The 20,755-nt window shown below is 37.2% G+C and overlaps 3 protein-coding genes across 4 annotated transcripts in view; 1 reads left to right on the top strand and 2 right to left on the bottom strand.

The window, feature by feature from the left end:
• Positions 1-1,379, bottom strand: part of LOC105156911 (lipase) — a 4,261-nt gene extending 2,882 nt beyond the window's left edge. Inside the window, exons 1-5 of the mRNA XM_011073172.2 lie at positions 1,183-1,379; positions 1,007-1,075; positions 629-726; positions 227-292; positions 72-119 (exon numbers count right to left, since the gene is read on the bottom strand). Of these exons, the coding sequence (XP_011071474.1) occupies positions 72-119; positions 227-292; positions 629-726; positions 1,007-1,073 (279 nt within the window). The 5' untranslated portion in view covers positions 1,074-1,075; positions 1,183-1,379. The remainder of the gene's footprint in view (positions 1-71; positions 120-226; positions 293-628; positions 727-1,006; positions 1,076-1,182) is intronic.
• Positions 4,286-14,285, top strand: LOC105156910 (ISWI chromatin-remodeling complex ATPase CHR17). Of its 2 annotated transcripts, XM_011073170.2 has the most exons (25): positions 4,286-4,548; positions 5,256-5,375; positions 5,468-5,574; positions 7,953-8,065; positions 8,343-8,440; positions 8,515-8,694; positions 8,777-8,998; positions 9,462-9,596; positions 9,918-10,200; positions 10,305-10,378; positions 10,547-10,767; positions 10,838-10,925; positions 11,005-11,098; positions 11,190-11,378; positions 11,485-11,516; positions 11,607-11,683; positions 11,760-11,849; positions 11,933-12,002; positions 12,089-12,140; positions 12,223-12,281; positions 12,353-12,518; positions 12,890-13,068; positions 13,166-13,381; positions 13,596-13,691; positions 13,789-14,285. In XM_011073170.2, exons 1-25 carry the CDS (start codon positions 4,345-4,347, stop codon positions 13,804-13,806), a joined length of 3,183 nt encoding a protein of 1,060 aa, XP_011071472.1. In that variant the 5' UTR covers positions 4,286-4,344; the 3' UTR covers positions 13,807-14,285. The 2 variants fall into 2 exon arrangements, with proteins under 2 accessions (XP_011071472.1, XP_020548109.1); XM_020692450.1 differs by lacking the exons at positions 4,286-4,548; positions 5,256-5,375; positions 5,468-5,574 and adding an exon at positions 7,264-7,506.
• LOC105156909 (serine/threonine-protein kinase PBL27) lies at positions 14,415-20,400 on the bottom strand. Its single transcript, XM_011073169.2, has 5 exons — positions 19,889-20,400; positions 18,894-19,090; positions 18,502-18,691; positions 15,612-16,003; positions 14,415-15,497 (listed from the first exon to the last, which is right to left on the bottom strand). The coding sequence occupies exons 1-5, from the start codon at positions 20,037-20,039 to the stop codon at positions 14,874-14,876; spliced, it is 1,554 nt and encodes a 517-aa protein (XP_011071471.1). The 5' UTR covers positions 20,040-20,400; the 3' UTR covers positions 14,415-14,873.

Here is a 20,755-nt window from a genome sequence, read left to right as displayed (position 1 = left end):
AGGGGCAAACAACTTTAAAAAAAAATTGGCAAAGGAAAATAGGGCAAGCCTTGGAATAGTATTTTCCAAACCTGTAGGCAGTGTTGCACATCGACAATCAGCTCTATAATTTCAAAACCCTGAAATCCAAGAATGCAGCGGAATCAATGCGAGCATTGGGTGATAAAAATGGAGTACTCCAAGTAGCATCACCTCACATTAGCAATGCTGTGTATTATTACTTTACCTCAGTTAGACCCCCACATCTTGAGCAGGTCCAAGTAAACAACTCAGTCAAGTCAGATATATATACCTGAAAACCCAAGACATGTTTAGTTGTCATATAAGTCAAGAGCTTATCACTACTAAACAAATGTCCACCTTACTATCAGGAACTCTGCCATTGCCATAATTGTCATAAGCTATGACGGGAAAAAAGTCAATTGACCAAGACAGAGTAACTGCGTGAAAATTAACTGATTGATCGGAAAGGATTAGTTAAAAATTTTCTCCTATCAACATCTACTACATGTCTCTCTTCAGGGCCAGGCATAAAAAAGAATCAACTGCAACCATGCATTGGCGAACACAAATATATGAGATTTCATCCTACTTAATAATAGCACAATGCAGTTCAGACTGAACTTACAGCTGAGGCATATTGCACCAAAATTCTCGCAAGCGTGTGATTGTAAGAAGCAAACTGATGTTGCTGTTTGTGCTTGTTCTTCACCTTCACGTTCAATTCTGCAACAAAAAGCAAATATTGGAAAATTTCACATGCTGAACTGCATATCCAAAACGACCCTTTTCAATAAAATTGAACCATTCAAAATTATAAGCCTGCATATTGAAAACAAAATTATCAACTGAAAAAGCAATATCTTGAACTCTTTTCAAAAGTTGAGCCACTAATAAACAACAATCAACTGGAAATCAATGTCTTGAAGGAAATAAAATCCTATTAACATCCTACTTAAGTCGATATGCACCAGGTTTATCACAACCTTTTTTAACCAATTGATACCTCTGCAAGAAGAAAACGCAAACAAAGATATGAAAACTCCCACAATCAGCAAAGTCCTCGTTCCCATGCCTGCCAGAAATAATCATAAACGCAAAACAATCAATCAAATTTGACAACTCACCAGATCGTAAATGCTCATATAGAAAATTAAACATAAAAACAACATAGCAAATAACCAATTTGAACGGCCCGGATCGAAATTCGGAGCTCCAATTCGACCAACGCTATGTGTTTCCCGGCAATAGGTATTAGATAGTGTCAGAAGACGCAACGCGACATCGTATGAGTTCGACGAGCGGTTTTCCGATTGGACAGGGACACAACAAACTTCCTGTGAAGAAAAGGAAATGCGTTTAATTCAGACTATTCCCCAATTGCCCCCGAAGAAATCGTTTATGACTTGAGTATTATTAGTATATTTATGGGACAAAATGCATAAAACCCTCATGTGTTTTAAAAAGTTTGCAAAAACAACCCTCTTGTTATGAGAATAGGCTAAAAGCCCACCTGTATTTTGTAAAATTCAGCTCAATCGCCCCCTCTCCGTTAAATCCAACCAACGGCGTTAATTTTTTAGAAAATGACCGTTATACCCTTACTTAATATATACTATTTCTTATTTTAATGACCGTTGGATCTTCTTTGATCAAATAATGATCGTTAGATCTAATCAATTAATCTCAATCGTTAGATTTTAAAAAAATAATTTAAAATTAAAAAAATATATATTACCATTATTATTATTATTATTATTATTATTATTATAATAAAAACTAACAACCCCACCCCCACCCCTTCGCCGCTGCCACCGGCCGGCCGAACGGCGTCTGCCGTGCCGTCACAACTACCACTGTTCGATTCACCGTCGTACGACCGGTCCAGCCATAGTGTTCGTGTCGTGAAATTCCTCCAGACGCGTCACCACGGCACCCTTGAAATCCATAGGTACGCCCAATATTTCACCGCCATCTTCTCTCTAAAATTCCGGCGTCGTCACGGCGAGTCACCGGGCGCCACACATATCATTCGAATCCTCTTGATGAGGCAAACATTTCCCCTCAAACAATTTGGGATTTCATCTATCATAGACGATGGGCTACCACCACGACCACCGAAGCTTTTCGCCGTCGATTCGCCGTCACCGGAGCGACCCACGGTCGTGGACCACCACCAATTGCTTCGTCTCCTCCTTGCGAATCGAATGAGCCCTCTCCCACTGATTTTCGTCAACTCTATACATGCATTTCAGTTTTCCGATCGCTGAGCACCGCGAATGCTTCGCCGTCTGACTTCTTCTTCTTCTTTTTTTTTTAATTTTTTTAATTAATTTTAATTATATTAATTAAAATATATTTTAGTTAATTAAGAATATTTTAAATAATTACAATAATTAATTATTTTAACTAATTAAGAATACATTACAATGACAATTACTGTAATTAAATATATATTTTAATTAATTAAAATAATTTTGGATTTAACAAATAACAAATATAAAATTCTTTGAATTTAAACTTAAATTTAATATGGCAAAATTTAACACTTATTTTTTTTTAGGGTGAGAAATGGCAAAAGAAGACACAAAACAAGCAAAAAACCCCTTTGCATATTATATAGACCCATAGAGGGGTATTTTGGTCCAAAAAGTCATTAAATATCAATTTAAATCGCAGAAAAACACTACCAAACGCAGCAGACGCGCGTCTTCTCCACCTCCCATTAGTTTCTAACAGAATGGGGGTTTTTTGCTGACTAAAACAAAACAGGATGGGGCTTTTAGCCTATTCTCATAACAAGAGAGTTGTTTTTGCAGACTTTTTAAAACACAGGGGAGTTTTATGCATTTTGTCCATATTTATGTGAGATTTTGAAGTCGTCCGGGGTCCATATGCATTATTAATATAATTGGGGAAATGACAACGAAATTATAAATGCCCATTTGATAAAATTATATAATTTTTAAATAGAAGAAATTTGAATTATTAATATTTTTTTAAAAATAAACAAAAATTTATAAATATATTAGAAGAGATGTATGTGCATATAAATAAACCAGCCCAAAGAGTCCAAACGATCTAAAAAGAAAAAAAAAAATTAATCCATAATTTATGTACTTATTTAGAAATACAGTTTTGCGGTGCCTTGGCACTGGGTATTAACTAGTATCTGAAAATTCGTTTAAAAAAAGTTATAATTTATTATTCACAAACGATAATTTATTATACCACTATACTGATTTGTTTGTTGTGTTAATAATACATTTAAAATTTTATTAAAAAATAATAATAGCATTGATTTATATATTTTTATTTATAATATATTTCAAAATATGAATAAATATTTATCTTATGCACGTAGCAACGGGGTGCCAGGACAACTAGTATTAATAAAATTCAAACAACACAGCTCAAATAACAATTCTATTATGTAAAATTCAAAAAAAAAAAAAAACCATTGTACTAAAAATTTGGACCTAAAATTATCTTCTTAATCATTATGTAAATTCATCTAAAGTGGTGATAAATAAAATAGGCATTAAATTTAGAATAAATCACTAATTAATAATTCAAAATAAATTACCCAATAAGTGTGTTATAAATTAAAGTTCATAATAAATTTTGATTTTACATATGTTCAAGATAATAAATTCGTCACCAAATTTCCAGGCTTCATGCATCTTGATGGGTCGATTTGAGGTAAACATAATTTTATTTGTTAGATTAAAGTAGAGCCTGACACAAGACTGATTCATGTAAAGCCCGACTTGTTTTATATCGGATTCTCAAAAATAGATATTAAATTGCAAAATGACACGTCAATTCGACTGATAAAATTGAGAAATATTACACATTCACATTCAAAAAAAAATTTGAATATTTTTATTTATAACAAAAAATAATAATTTTAATGATCGATACATAATTTATTATAATGATTGATTGTCAAATAATTTATGACCAATAAACTAACATTACATATATATATATTTAAAATTTTTTATTAATTCAATAAAAAATAAATTAAATAAATTTTTAATTTGGTATTTAGTACGATTCGATTCGATTCCGACGGTCCAAACCCGTGAAAATGTATAGCACAAAGGCCAAACCCAACTGCGGGGGCCACCAGGTCTCAAGGGTGGCGGGAAATACGCAGAAGAATCCAAACCCGATACCATATGAACCGACCCGTTTTCACATTTGGTCGCTCCGTTTTATTTATCATCTCCACTGTCGACCGGGAAGAGTACATTCTTTTTTTTTTTTTTTCTTTCCTATACGTATTGTGAGTTAATCGCAGTACCCTTTTCTCTCTTCAAAGATTAGAAGATCGTCGGTATGGCGAAATCCTCGCGAGCGGAGGAGTCCTCCGACGATTACATTTCCAATTCATCGGCGGAGGAAGAGGTGAAGGATCAGGCTAGCGATGAGGAGGACGAGGAGGAGCTCGAAACCGTCGCTCGGAGCGCCGATAATTCCGACGACGACGACGACGAGGAGGAGATGCCCGACGCCGCTGCTGAAGAAGATGACGACAATGAGGTTTGTCTGTGATATCAAGGTTCTGCGCCGAGGAGATTTGTAGAAAAAAATTGCTTCTGTTTGTGTGTTTTTCTGTTGCTGCTTTATTTTTTAAGTGTATGTCGGTGGAGACGTCACGACAATGTCTGCCTGTGCGAAGTTAGGTTTTTGGTTGATATTGCTATATTTTATTTATTAATTTTGCAGTTTTTATTGTAAGCGCGACTGATGTGTGTGTAGTTTATTCGGATGGAATTGATCTTCGTTTCATTTTGATGTTCGAATTTGGTGTTTATTCCGCGTGTCATGAATAGGTTTGCATGCAGTCCAGTGAAGTAGCATTTTGTTCTGATTTGTTAGGACGTGCCCTCTTGCTTTCTTTTTTTTTTTCCTTCCCTCCCTCGAGGCCTCAAGTAAAGATTTTTCTTGCTGCATGTATTATCTTCCACAGTTCACCCTTCTAGACTATTGAATACCTTGAAAATACGGGGAATGATGTATCGGTTTAATTGGGTTGGATGAGTGCTTTTAAGAAATCATCTTAATTGTTCCATGCATTTACCTTTAGACAGTTTAGTCTTCAAGACTGTTAAAAAAAATATTTGAAAACTAAGCAGCTAAAAGAATTCAATATTCTGCAGTTAGTTTTGGTCGAGATTGGAGATACGTAACTTGCCTTAAATGATTGGGTGATCGATAGCATGTTTTGTTTTTGTATTATTTTGCAGGAGGTTGCTGCTGAAGTCTCCAAGCGTGAAAAAGCCAGACTCAAAGAAATGCAGAGAATGAAGCAGCAGAAGATACAAGAAATACTTGATGCCCAGAATGCTGCTATTGATGCTGATATGGTCTGTTATCTGAGAAAAGAATTCTTACTTGACATCATCACTATAGTGTTCTATCTACTGAATTTTAAGATTGAACTAGTTAATCTGGACAGAACAAGAGAGGAAAGGGTCGTCTGAACTATCTATTGCAGCAGACAGAGTTATTTGCTCACTTTGCACAGGGAGCTCAATCTGCCTCTCAGAAGAAGGCAAAAGGAAGGTGAGTGGTTTTTATGTGTATGAGTTTTGCCTCCCTGGTAAGGGCTACCGTGTTTTCCGGTATTGCTGCATAGCTTGAGATTTTAAGGCATTGATCTTTTCTTGTTGTTTCACATGTAATCACCTTGTTATTTTGGGGATTTGGATGTGTAGTCTTTTGCAATAGCATCTTAAGAGCTGGGCTTTTTTCTTTTCTTTTGGGGGGCATGGTCAGAATGGTGGTCAGGAATTGTATGACATCACACATTGTTCTGCACATTGTCACATAAGTTTTCCATCAGTGCAGTTGCTTCTACGCTCCAGTCGTGTGCTGGCAGTTTTAGCACGTTACCGGTGGCTTAAGCTCATTTAAAGTAACCTGGGTATTTATATTTATAAATCATGATGTTAATTATCAACAAATCTGAAGGTAGACAAAGTTATAAATGATGAAATGTATAGTTGAGGGTGTACTTTGCTGCTGATATGGGCTGGGAGTCTATGAGAGATGACGGTGGAATATTGTGGAGGAAAAACTTACCAGAGGGAGAGAGGTGAGAGGTATGCTAATGGCTGCTGGATGAGGTCAGAAAGAAGAAAAAGGATAGAAAGAAAGAAGAAGGCAGCTGAAAAATAAAAAAAAAAAATGGAAATAAAGAGAGAGAAATAGAATCGGGGGCTCAGCACAGAGTAGAGAAAAGGGTCTATATTCTAGGGTTAGACATTCTTCTTTTACTACTATAATTCAATTAATTTAATGTCTGGATCTTTTTAAGTGATGAGCTAAAAAGATAATAAATGCATATCCAGGAGTCAAACCTTGGCTGTAAAATCTCCAAATCAACAGAGAAACCAACTGAACACGACCCCAACATAGTATTTAATTATTATGATATATAACTTGACGTTCTGAGCTGTTACCATATTATGGGGCTCAGATTCTTCCACTAGAATTGTCTTGCCTTTTCAATATAATCTTCAGCTCAAAGTTGCCTGTGTTTGTGTGCTAAGATTGAGTTAATTATTGTTTTGAAGATGCTCTTGTCTTCACCAGAAATTTAGTTACTAATTTAAATCTCGAAGAGGTTGATTGGTTCTTCCAATCATAATATTTCCATCACCTTTGGAAATTTATAGATGTAGTTATGTGTTAACTTGTTCATCAATTTTTTAGTCTTTCCGCTGTAAATGACCTGGCACTTTAGGATGAATCAAGATGAGTTTTACTTTCTACTGTTTGGTTCCCTGCCGCTGGACAGGCTCGATCACTTGGTTGCATGCGAGTTCAATTTCATTGTAAAATTTCTCTAAAGAACTGGCTCATATCTTATAATTTATATTTGAAGAGCTTGTATTCGGTGTCTTAATGTCTTTGGTCCGTGAATGACTACATCTTCAATTAGTTTTTTCTTTTTTTCATCTTTCTTCAATTCCCGTTTTTTCTCACTTCTTTCTAGGTTTCTTTTTTTCCCCCCTCCTACTCCTGTATTGTCCCTGTTTTCACAAATTTTTATTTTCTTAACTTATTATTCATATATTAAAAGTTTTTCTGGTAGAAAAAATACAAATAAAATTTTGATTTAAAAATAATTAATTAGTTTTATTGTTAAAGTATTTATGCATACGCAATGAGTTTGCCACACACCACCTAGTATCTTATGACTGGTGTGAGGCTGTCCTTGTCTTCCAATTTTGAGGATGCTTTTATTACTCTCCGGAGACAACAAATCTTAAAAATCCTTTCTTTCCTTTTTCTTCTTCCTCGTTTTGCCATTTCTTCTTCTTGTGTCTCTTTGCTTACTCACCCCTAGCGACCACCGAACTGATAGTGCCAACAGGACAAACCACTCACTCTGGTACCCTTTTCACTGTTTATCTTCTGTATATCCACCGTGGGCAGTGGAGGTGTTAAGCAGGCTAGTCGAGATGGGTAATGGTTTTGCCGTCAATTGCAGTAAGAGTTTATGCTATTCTGATTTATGCTTTTCTATTTGCTAGTTTCAAGGCAAGGAGACAGGTCTTAGTGGAGAGAATTTTAGAGAAGCTGATTGATGGTGATTAAATTGTAGTTCTTGAGAGAGGCAGATATCAATAGTTGTTGTGCTGGATTAGTCCAAGCCGAGGTTGAAATAAGTAATGCATAGAGACCAAAAATTGAAGTTCTTTGGCAATGGGGTAGGCGAAAAGGAGATAGTCAAGTTAATTAGTAGAGATAGACTTGGGATCATTACATTTACAGAAAGGAAATTTCACAGTGAGGATTTGTGGATTATTAAACTTAATATTTTCTGAACTTCATGAAATTCATCTTCTATTAAATTAATAATCTTGTGAAACCAAGAGAAAATGTATTTTGAGATTCACTCTAATCCTCTTTTATTCTCCAAATGTATTTTGCAGGGGTCGCCATGCATCAAAATTAACTGAAGAGGAAGAAGATGAAGTGTATCTCAAAGAGGAAGAAGATGGCCTTTCTGGCACTGGAAACACGAGGCTAGTGGCACAGCCATCTTGTAAGATGATTTTGTCTGCCCTCACTATCTTAACTGCTTTGTCATTTCTTCTATAAATGTTACTGATTGTGGTTTACAGTTTGTGGCACAGTTTGGTATACATACAATTTCATGGTTGTAAGACATGTTGTCTGTGGTCTACTAAATGTGTCAATGCCTTGAATTATTATTGCCAGTAAACATATTATATGGTTTAGTCTAGAATTTGCTATACTGGTAGTACTTTCTATTTATTTTCATGAAGTATGCTCAATTACTCTGCACATTTGTCTTATAGGTATCCAGGGAAAGATGAGAGACTACCAGCTTGCTGGCTTAAACTGGCTAATACGAATCTATGAGAATGGGATTAATGGAATACTTGCTGATGAAATGGTATAGAAGGAGACTAGTATTTGCATTTACTTATTGCAGAAATTTCAGTGATGCTTTTTGTTGTTCTTAATTAGGGGCTTGGTAAAACTTTGCAAACCATTTCGTTGCTGGGTTACTTGCATGAGTTCAGAGGGATCACAGGCCCTCACATGGTTGTTACTCCAAAATCCACACTTGGCAATTGGATGAAGGAAATCAAAAGGTTTTGTCCTGTTTTGCGGGCTATAAAGTTTCTTGGAAATCCTGATGAAAGAGTAAGCCTGCAGTAACAGTTTGGATATTGCTTTTCTAGTTCCATTGCTACTTTTATTAACTCATATATGCTCAATCTTCCAGAGATATATACGTGAGGAATTGCTTGTTGCTGGCAAGTTTGATGTTTGTGTCACTAGTTTTGAAATGGCCATCAAAGAGAAGTCTGCCTTGCGTCGATTTAGCTGGCGCTATATCATTATTGACGAAGCTCATCGAATTAAGAATGAGAATTCTCTTCTATCCAAAACGATGAGACTTTATAATACTAACTACAGGCTTCTAATCACGGGAACACCACTTCAGGTATTGTTTCTAAATTTTGCAGTGGTCTGAGGTCATGAGACTTTGTTGATTTCGCTCTGTGTTTGTATAGTTTAACAGGATGTATCAGGTTGTCTGTCAATTTGTAAGTTATGAGCTGCAGTTTGACATTTGCCCATCCAATGATTTCCTTATCTTCATGGTGCTTTATCATGCTGGACCTTCTCATCTTGAGGGGAATATGTAAAACATTTGGCTGTACTAGCAGCTGTCTAGTGCTTTAGTGTTTCCACTTTTCTTGAATTCTTTGAGGCATTCAGACACGAGTGACGAGAAACATTCTCTAGATGTTGCTGTAATAGTAGCTTTATCATGGTGAATTCAAAGGAATATCGGATGGCTATTTTGAACATTCACTCTTATTGCTGTCATTTTTAAGGAGTCTTCAAATATTCCATCTATTAGTTTATTATTTCTGTTCCTATGACATGGAGTTTATTTGCAGAATAATCTCCATGAACTCTGGTCTCTCCTCAACTTTTTGCTTCCTGAGATATTTAGCTCTGCTGAAACTTTTGATGAATGGTTCCAAATATCTGGTGAAAATGATCAGCAAGAAGTTGTCCAGCAGCTTCATAAGGTATAAAATTGTTTTTTGATTCTTGTAGATGCATTTTCTCCTTGTAAAATTAATCTCTGATATTTGATGAGATGTGCATGGTTTCGCATGGAGAACAAGTTTTTCAGCATGTTGGAAATGTTAGAACTTTGTGCAGAACTTCCAAAGATGTATATTGCTGCACTTAAATGTTTAATCATCAGTTGGTGTTATCTTAAATACAGCTAGCACACGCAGAAGAGGTTGAGTTCACAGACCTATTTTTGCTTCATTGCTCGAGTATTCTTTTCTGATTGATTTTATTTTGTTTTGTTGTATTTTTTATGTTTGGTGATCAACTAGGTTCTTCGGCCCTTCCTTCTCAGAAGGTTGAAGTCTGATGTTGAAAAGGGTTTGCCTCCAAAGAAGGAGACAATACTTAAAGTTGGTATGTCCCAGATGCAAAAGCAATACTATAGGGCATTGCTTCAGAAAGATCTTGAGGTTGTAAACGCTGGTGGAGAACGCAAACGCCTTCTTAATGTGGCGATGCAGCTGCGAAAATGTTGTAATCATCCATATTTATTTCAAGGTGCTGAGCCTGGCCCACCTTATACAACCGGTGAACATCTCATAGAAAATTCTGGTATATTATTTCTTCATACATCAGGAGAAAAATGATGATTGTTTTTCCTTCTATGATTGCCCTTTATTATCTTCATATTTATTTTGGTGTGGTGTGAAATGCAGGCAAGATGGTTCTTCTAGACAAGTTGCTTCCAAAGCTAAAAGAGCGTGATTCCAGGGTTTTGATATTTTCGCAGGTTGGTTATGTTAACCTCCTGATCATCTTCTCTGAAGTTTTTTTTTTTCCTTACCAGCCTGAATGTTTCTGGATTGGTTGTTGTCAAATTCTTCTTAATTTGTCTGTCGCTTTTTTCCTTGGTGGGTGTGGATTCCCCATGATGAATTTCTTTTGATTGTATAAATAGATGACAAGGCTGCTGGACATTCTTGAAGATTACTTGATGTTCCGTGGACATCTGTACTGTCGAATTGATGGAAATACTGGTGGGGAAGATCGAGATGCTTCCATTGAAGCCTTCAACAAGCCAGGAAGTGAGAAGTTTGTCTTTCTTTTGTCAACCAGAGCTGGAGGTCTTGGTATCAACCTCGCCACTGCTGATGTTGTCATTCTCTATGATAGTGATTGGTAAGGCTGCTGCTGGTGATGCATCAAGGGTTGACTTCAACATGAAAATGTTGTCTTTGGTTCGTTGCAGGAATCCACAGGTTGATTTGCAGGCTCAGGACCGTGCTCATAGAATTGGACAGAAGAAGGAAGTTCAAGTTTTCCGGTTCTGCACCGAGGTTTGTCAGGTTTTCATGTTAATGGAATTAGAACAAGTAGCATAATGTGTTCATGCTTTCTTCAAATGATCTTTGACAGTACACCATTGAGGAAAAAGTTATTGAAAGGGCCTACAAGAAGCTTGCCCTTGATGCTTTGGTTATCCAACAAGGGAGACTAGCAGAACAGAAGAGTGAGACTTTCTCATAACTATATTGGTTCCTTCAAGTGGACTATATTAGAGTTATATAATTGCTAACATTTTATTGTTTTATGTTATGCAGCTGTGAATAAGGATGAACTGCTGCAGATGGTGAGATTTGGTGCCGAAATGGTTTTCAGTTCCAAAGATAGTACAATAACAGATGAAGATATAGATAGAATTATTGCCAAGGGAGAGGAGGCAACTGCTGAACTTGATGCCAAGATGAAAAAATTTACAGAAGATGCCATCAAATTCAAAATGGATGACAGTATGCTCCTCGTTACTTGTTTCCATTTAAGATGCTTATGTCTTATTCATTCTTCTGGAATGTTCTCTGTTAGTGAGACCAATGTAATTGCTTTGACTTTCTGCAGCTGCTGACTTGTATGATTTTGATGATGAAAAGGTAGGTCACTGTGCTTATGGCTGTCCATTGTGACCTTTCGTGCATTCTTTCTTCCAGCTCATGTTTCTCGTTCTTTCCTTGTCGGTAAAGGATGAAAATAAGTTTGATTTCAAGAAAATTGTCAGTGAAAATTGGATTGAACCTCCAAAAAGAGAAAGGAAACGCAAGTATGTCTTTCTTCAATTGCTTAAATTATGTACTCAATTTTATCGGTTAAAATAACATGCTTTTTAATGTTTGTAGTTACTCTGAATCGGAATACTTCAAACAGACACTGCGCCAAAGTGGTCCTGCCAGACCAAAAGAGCCTCGAATTCCTAGGATGCCACAGTTGTAAGAATTTTTAGTCCATCTGAGTTTCTCTGGTAATATTTATGGTTTTCTTCTACTTCTTAACACGTGTGTTTCTTGACAAGGCATGATTTCCAGTTTTTCAACACACAGCGTCTTAGTGAGTTGTACGAAAAAGAAGTGCGCTACCTTATGGTGGGTGTTTGGGATACTCTTACGATTTCCTTTTATGCGTCTGCTTGCAATACCCCGCTTATTTTTTCTTCCTTATGGCTCATCAGACACATCAGAAGAATCAAGTGAAAGACACAATTGAGGTGGATGAACCTGAAGGTGTTTTTCCTTTATTAGAAGCAGTTTCTATGGTCTGTCCCTTTTCACTGGGCCATCCTCTTAATATACTGTTGTCTATCAGATGGGGGGGACCCCTTGACTGCTGAGGAGCAGGAAGAGAAGGAGAGACTGCTGGAAGAAGTATGTTTCTGTGATCTTCTGCATTGATTCCAAACTTCTGTACAGCTTCACCTGATAGTTGTATTATGTAGGGATTTTCAACATGGAGTAGAAGGGACTTCAACACTTTCATCAGGGCCTGCGAGAAGTATGGCCGAAATGATATCCAGAGTATTGCTTCTGAAATGGAAGGAAAATCAGAGGAAGAGGTTGAAAGATATGCAAACATTTTCAAGGAAAGATATAAAGAATTGAATGGTAAGCAACAAGTAGTTGGTTTCAAGTTGATGCTTACAATTTTGAGAGATCTATCACTTCTAACTGTCTTTGCCACTAGACGTGGAGAATGCCATCATTTTGTTAATTGGAGAAATTTTTGTGGGGAAAAGGCGGATGAAATGTTTTCAGAAGTGTTGTTAAGTAATCTATATTTATTTCATAATGTTACATGGATATAGACCTTTCTTGAAATTACAAAAAATTGTATGTATTTATAGGAAGATAAATGCTCCAAGTGTCCTCCCATGTTCTTCGGAGAATACAAAATTTAGTTATTATCTGACAATTTCTCAAGGCAGGCCTTTTCCTGCATTTTAAGCATGATACTAATTTCTATTATGATATTCCAGATTATGACAGGATTATTAAAAACATTGAAAGAGGGGAGGCTAGAATTTCACGGAAAGATGAAATCATGAAAGCTATTGGGAAGAAATTGGATCGGTATAAGAACCCATGGCTGGAATTAAAGATCCAGTACGGCCAGAACAAAGGGAAGTTATACAATGAAGAATGTGATCGTTTCATGGTTAGACTTATAAGTATTTTACCAATTTTTAAATCATGTTTTGATTCTCTTCTCTTATTGTACAAGAAATATCATGCTGATTATGATTCTTTCTCAGATATGTATGGTTCACAAGCTTGGGTATGGGAATTGGGATGAGCTGAAGGCAGCATTTCGTACTTCGCCATTGTTTCGGTTTGATTGGTTTGTGAAGTCCCGTACCACTCAAGAACTTGCAAGAAGATGTGATACACTTATCCGGTTGGTGGAGAGAGAAAACCAAGAATATGATGAGCGGGAGAGGCAGGCCCGTAAAGAGAAAAAACTAGCAAAGGTACGCTGATCATCTGTTTCTCACTTGAAATCTTGTTTTGTTTAGAGGGAAAAAGACCCAGAGTTAACTTGTATAACGTCTGGATTGTAAGCTTTTAATCCGTTTTAGTCTCGCTGGGAACTGGTTCTTGCATGATTTCACGTATTTACAAATGTATGACTGATAGTAATATTTCTCCTCTGAGTGTTGCCTTTCCCTTCTTTGCTCCTAACAGAATATGACCCCATCCAAGCGTTCTGCTGCTAGACATGCAGCAGAGAGTCCTCCAAACACTCTGAAGAAGCGAAAGCAATTATCGATGGATGACTATGTGAGCTCGGTTTGTTGTTATGCATAATCATTTATAAATTTGGGTTTACTGCAGTATTTTCGTATAGGACTAAACCAGAGATGTGGCTTTTTGGCAGGGGAGGAAGAGAAGATGACGTCAGGCGTATTTGGTAATGAAAGATGAGAAAATTATTCTAGTCATATTATGGTGGATCATTTGGGGTTATTTTGCCTTAAGCCAAATGGCTTCAATTGGTACAGTGTACACCTTGACTCTTGAGGCAGCATAATCTAATGGTAGATGCATTATGCAAGTAAATTTTGGAATAGAAATGGCGTAGCTATGCGAGGTAACAGTGGTTTGGTTGTCACTGTTCTGAATATAGGACCTTCTTAACAAGTGACCTTTGAGCAGATTAATACTAAATATAGGCCCCATTTACCTGGACTTTTTTCGGCGGGTATAATTATTCAAGAGGAATTGTGATCTATACCGGATTTGGGGATAAAAATTGGGTACTTGCTATACAAAGTACGTACCTTACAAGATTCTATTTATCCAACCTAATAATAAAAAATAAATGAGGCCATAGTTGACACAGTGGCATTTTTGCACTTGAAACAATGAGCACACGCTCTGTTTCTCAAGCTAAAGGCCAACTGGCTTGTTCATATATTTTTCCGTCAAGATCCCCATTAAGAATGAGTATGCAGGAGTAGGGCAGGGTAGGGGCACGAAGGCAAATTCACAGTGGACCCATCGTGCATCAATTTCTTTCTATAGCTGAACAAAGGGCTGAATGAAAAATATCCATACAAATTGGGCACTATATAACTACAAGAAGATGTACTATAGGGCACTTTGGACACCCAAACCAAACCCACAAGGCCAAAAATTCAGACATTCTTCTCAGCCTTTCTTCCTTACCTATTACGACAATCCTACATACATAGAGTAACATCTTGCGAACAACATTGTAATACAGATACCACCAGAATGGCATCCTCTAAAACCCATCACTTGTTCCCCGCTTCCATAATCGCTTAACTGAGAGACATTCAGCCTTATGCTGAATTACAGGAATGGCAGCGGGATGATGTCTGAGGCTTTCTCTGGTTCGAATCTTGAAACCTGTGCTATGAATGATGCATCTAACTCTCCATGATGATCCTTGCAAGATGATGAATCGGCTGTTATCAGAAAGGATAACATGCTGAGAAATCATTCGTTTGAACCATCGAAGCTGCCAATGGTGTTTCCGCGCTTTCTCTCCCTCCAATTCTCGCCCCACACCTTGGCCTCAGCAACTGCACGTTCTCGGTCTAGGTCCCGGTTCCTTGGAGTTTCTCCACCTCTACCTGCACTGACAGGGCTGTCCTTTTGAGAAGCAGGACGATCAGACTCATCCAAACCCCATCTCCGCCCCGAGGCACCACCAGTTTCAATCCTTCGCAAATCTGCACCACTTACAAAGGCAGAGTCTCTCTTCCTGGAATCAGGCGAATTCTTGTAAGTGGAAGGGGAACCATGGTGGGCTCCACGTCCAGAGTCATCTAGGCCCTCCATTCCATCGGATGGATTCCTTCGTTCATCCCTATGCCTCGGAGTAGATGGACCAATTTTGTTACTCTGCGCAGAAGGTGAGTTAGGATCGTACGTTTGGGATGCCAAATAGGTCAAAGCTGTCACGACGTCCCCAATCAGAGGTCTTGTTGCAGCTTGTTCTTGCAAACACATGGCAGCCACTGCTAGTGCTTGATAGAGTCCACGCATCGGGTACTGGCCTTGCAGTAGAGGATCAGCCATTTTCGGAAACTTTCTCCGATCCTTGAAAAGAGGCCTTGCCTAAGTCAATTAAAGAAAACAGAAGATATCAGTTGATATTGCACATCCATCAACTGCTCTCATGTATATCATAGAAAAGAAACAAATGTAGCAAAGAAAGATAGCACATCATACCCATGCAACGAGGTTATGCTCCCCTGCACCACGAGTATTATCAATAGCTTTCCGACCGGTTATGAGTTCAAGGAAGACAACTCCGAAACTGTACACATCGGATTTCAAAGTAAGTTGACCGGTCATGGCATATTCGGGAGCACAATAACCATACGTCCCCATCACCCTAGTCGAGACGTGAGTTTTATCACCAACAGGACCCAGTTTTGCAAGTCCAAAATCCGACAATTTAGGGAAATATCCCTCATCAAGAAGGATGTTGGAAGATTTCAAATCTCTGTATATGACTGGTGGATTCGCTTTGTCATGCAAATATTCTAGGCCCTTTGCTGCACCAGCAGCAATTTTCATCCTTGTATTCCAATCCAAAGGTTTTCTATCCGGTGGAAGATCTGCATATGGACATCACATAAGTAACCAATTGGAAGATAGAAGAAAGGATATTACCATATATGTGTCAAAAATCCAGTTCCTTTTCAAACAAAAATCTCTTGTAATAGAAGTTGGATGAAGAGAAGCCATGTTTAGTTCAATAGTTAACAAACCAGATGATATAAAATGAACAGGGCAGTGAAAACAGTTGAATGAATAATAAGGCCCAAACACAAAAAGTTGGAGACTAAATGGACCTTTCAAGAGTTTAGGTACGAACAGAACGCTCGCTCAAGCCATACAAACTTTGATTCAATCGTCCTCCCTATGTGACCCTAGACCCTTTTTGAGGCACTAAGCGTCTTTGCATAATTCATGCTTCAAGCCAATCACGTATTTCATACAAAAGCATTCCATACTATGAGCCGAGTTTTTAAGATTTAGGCCATCATCAATGGAGCGACTGTGGGAGTCCACAAGCTCCTGAGGTCCACTGGTAAATGGGTTCCTGTCTCGGTATCAATCCATGTGAAATGCTGCAGCGGCCCCCCACAGGCATGTGGCGGCATCAATACCTTATTTCCACAATTCAGGATCACTATATACATTCACCTCTTGTCTTGGCTCTGGCCTGCACGCCCATCAGACACAAACATTCCCTCCAACGCCCCATCAAAGGAACCTATCATTTTCAAGATGAATATTGCATGCTTCTGATATCCTTCAAATCTGCAGGTCTCGATTTAACTTCTCAAAACTAAAATTTCTTATCCGGACATTACTTTTAGTTATAACCCAGCCCATGCAGGCTAGCTGCATATTCTGATGCCAGAATGACCTAATAGCTACATGCAATTAACGCAATTGATTCTTCACAAGTAGTTCCTTAAATTTGATGCCACCTCTGTAGAAGTTTCTCAATATTATCTACAGACTTCCATCGTGCCCATTTCTCTCTTTCAAATCTAAATGGATGGAGTTTACGTCCAGCAATATTTCCTAGCTTCATATATCATTCAATCTAAAAACAGTAACTTGAAATTATATACCGACTAAGAAGTTGGTCTCGTATCCAGAGAGGGCTCCTAGGTAAAGTAGTGCTCACGCCAACTATTGCTGTGCACGTCCCTTTTCAAATAACTTTGAACGTTCAACCATTTACAGTTCAAGAGAACTAGACTATTATGTTTGCATTAATACATGATCGCGTTATCATAAGACCTCTACTGTGTTCCAGAAGATAAAACTCTAATTACACCACAATGACATAATGTAGTATTTGTAATTTTTATAACACCTAAATGTTCCCAATCTTTCTCCACTTGACTGTCCCGTAATACAAGAAATAAAGGGGTAATTACATTTTTAGTTTGGCATCTTGGCTGCTAATTCAATTTCAGTGCATTTGATTCAATGCTCATCAAAATTAGTTCCCCAACGTTTCTATTTTCCTACACATCCATGCCTCAGTGCCTGCTAACTGTGAATACGGTTGCAACATGCAAAAAAAGAAAAGTCGTAAAACCTTCAAAGTTGGGAAAAACAATAAGAATTTCGAACTTGGGGCACCAACATTCTGATTTCTAGAGTGTCTCATGAGGATTAAGCGAACTTCAACTGACCAGAACTCATTCTGTTCAATGGAAATATGATGGAGGAACTAAAATTGAATTAATAGCAACTTGCAAAGATGCGGACCAGAAAATGTAAGCGAGGGTTTGCTTGGACAATAATTTTCCATCTCAATATCAACTTATGAAATATTTCTTTTATACTCTGTAGCTACATTTTGTTGGTCAGATTTTTTCTAAAAACATATCCCAAACACATTTCATTACTTAAAGTAAAATATCACATCAACTTTAGTCATTACATTTTATCTCTTACCTAATATCATTTACACATCATATCAATTATCATCATTACCCTTTTATTTCACATTGATGCAAATTTTAAAAATTTATTTCTGCCACATCTAAACTCATCCTATCTCTTTTTTTCTTGTTGAGATGAGATGCAATGCGATGCCAAACAATCGCAATTTAACTACCTTAAGAGAGAAAAATATTTTCTCCTACAACCGATGTTAAAGTTCTCTAGTATCATTTTTTGTTCAAATATTAGGTCTATTTCCTATAGACACAAAAACTCATGAAGTCTGCATGATACTAGAATATAGAACACAGCCTAGGACAAGACAATGATAGACATCCCCCGAGAAAATGAAAAAAATGTGCCAAATGCTATAAATGTAGAATAATTTACGTTGCAATCTTAGTTTACACTAACAATATCTCGCCATTATCTAATGGTGGTGTTTCTGAAACATAACAATACTCATAAACAAATATAATAATCCAAACTCTAACCGATTTAATATTTTCTCCAATAATTCCCATCAACTAGAACTATTGCGATGATAATTTATTTAGTTTATAGGCCATATTTTTAATTCCAATAAGAATACAAGAATTCTGAAGAAGAAAATATAAACGGGTATTTTAACTGCATGACTAACCATGTAAATGATCTTCTAGAGATCCCAACGGCATGTACTCATAAACAAGAAGACGTTGGTCCCCATCAGCGCAATATCCTATCAAGTTGACGAGATTTGGATGATGTAACAGGCTAAGCATGAGAACCTCGACTAAAAATTCTCTATTCCCTTGCAGGCCATTTCGGTCAAGTTGTTTAACTGCAACCACCTGACAAGTAGACATTTACAATCTACAAGTTACAATAGAGTTCAACATATTAGATTCAAATCTCAAGGCACATTCATGTTCTTTAAAAATAAATCATGCCATATTATCATAGTTTCTTCTTGTTTAGATAACAAATGGAACACATTGGACAAAGGCATTAATCAAAATTTGATGATTCCATTGATAATTTATATAAACACACCTGTCCAGTGCTCTCCAGTCGGCCTTTGTAAACTCGTCCAAACCCACCTTCACCAAGCAAGCACTCTGGTCTAAAGTTCTTCGTTGCTGCAGCAAGCTCACGGAATGTAAATGTTTGTGCAGCGATATGGGCTGTTGGCTCTTTTGGAATTCCTGTTTCCTTCTTAGAATCACTACTATTCCGAGCTCTTGATTTATCTGGACCACATTTAGGTAAGTGCATAAGCGTAAGAATACAGGATACTTAAGAAGGTTGAGTGACTTGGGAGTTCTGAAAATCAAGAGTTAATATAACATATGAAAGTTTTAACACTTTCTTTTGAGATCTTGGTGCAATTTATATTCCAATATCTGCAATGCACTAGTTCGCCTACTTGGCATTGCTACATAGATGCATCCCAAATCCATTGGCATTTCAAATTTCCAACTACTTGTAAGTCATCTGCACTGCTGTTCCACCTCTCTGATAGATGATGGCAATTAACTTTTGGGAATTACTTTTAACAGACCGCAGGAGTTTTATGTATTCTTTTCCATGATGTTCAAGAAGAATCTGGGTTCAGTTCACTTCAAAACCAGCAAAATGATAACACATCTCAAGAACCTCTAATTAAATGCAGATTTACACTAAAAGATCAAAACTTGAAGGGAAAAGAAAACACAAAATTAGTTGCAAAGATTTTTAAACTACAACAAAACAACAATGAAGGTAACAGAAGACCCCCCCCCCCCCCCCCCCCCCCTCAAAAAACACAAAAACACAAACCCCCCCCCCCCCCCCCCCCTTCTCTGTATTCAGAAAAAAAAAATCTCAACAAATTCATCAAAACCACCAAATTACTGGAAAGCACAGATCAATAGGAACAATAGATCTCCCTATCATGCCATCACAAGAAAACAAAGACACCAAACATAACAACTCAAAATTCAAGATACTCGGCCACAATTATGAATTCCCAAAACTAAATTAAACAAACTAATTTTAAAATTATGCACCTGAATTCACTCTATTCACATGGCTATTAGAGTGAGCAGCTGAACCTTCTTTGAAAGACTCCTTTTTTGCCACTTCTTTCACTCCATTATTACTGCTACTACTATTTCCTTCCTTCTTTGATGATCCAAAACAGGGAAAACACCCACCCATATCAACTCAAGACACTGAACCCACCTCAAAATTCTCTCCTTGTATTTATATATCTAATTCCATGCACATAAACTTAGAACATCAACAGTGTTCCCCCATCTTTTCTAAGCAGCCCATCTCATAAAAATCCAATCTTTGAAGTTTTATCTGAGAGATTTTCAGCCATAAGGAACTTATCGACCACCCCAATTAACCCAAGATTTGAGATCAACACACTGCCCGTTTTAAGACGAAAGTAGATCAACAAATCGAAGAAAATCTTGATTCCTCAAGAGAAAGGTAAAGAAAGAGAGAAAAGCTGAAGAACAAGAAGGGAAAATAACAATTTGCAATAAATATTATTATGTAAGAAAAAAAAATTATATGTTGCTCGATGTGTGTGTTTGTGTGTGTGTGTGGGCATTTTATATGTGGAAATAAAGAAATGCGATAGTGGTGAAAGTCAAAAAAGGAAGATTTATCTTTTTTGGTAATTCTCATTTTCAAATTTTGTAAGAGCGAAATTAGGTGAATCTTATCTTCATAATCTTCTTGGGAGTTGGAAACTGTGCGATGAGTAATCCATGTGGGTGGCATGGATGGAATTGTAATCTTCTTGTGGGGGCATAATTGTAATTTCACAATAGGAGGTTTCCCTCTTCTTGTACAATGGAAAATAATTTTGGAAAAACTCACCTTCATTTTCTTCTATGAGGGAAGCAATTAAGATGCTAAGT

This window comes from Sesamum indicum, linkage group LG3, assembly GCF_000512975.1.
Source record: "Sesamum indicum cultivar Zhongzhi No. 13 linkage group LG3, S_indicum_v1.0, whole genome shotgun sequence".
Lineage (NCBI taxonomy): Eukaryota > Viridiplantae > Streptophyta > Magnoliopsida > Lamiales > Pedaliaceae > Sesamum > Sesamum indicum.
The sequence above is the reverse complement of the archived record's forward strand: the minus strand, read 5'-3'. Positions and strand labels throughout refer to the sequence as shown.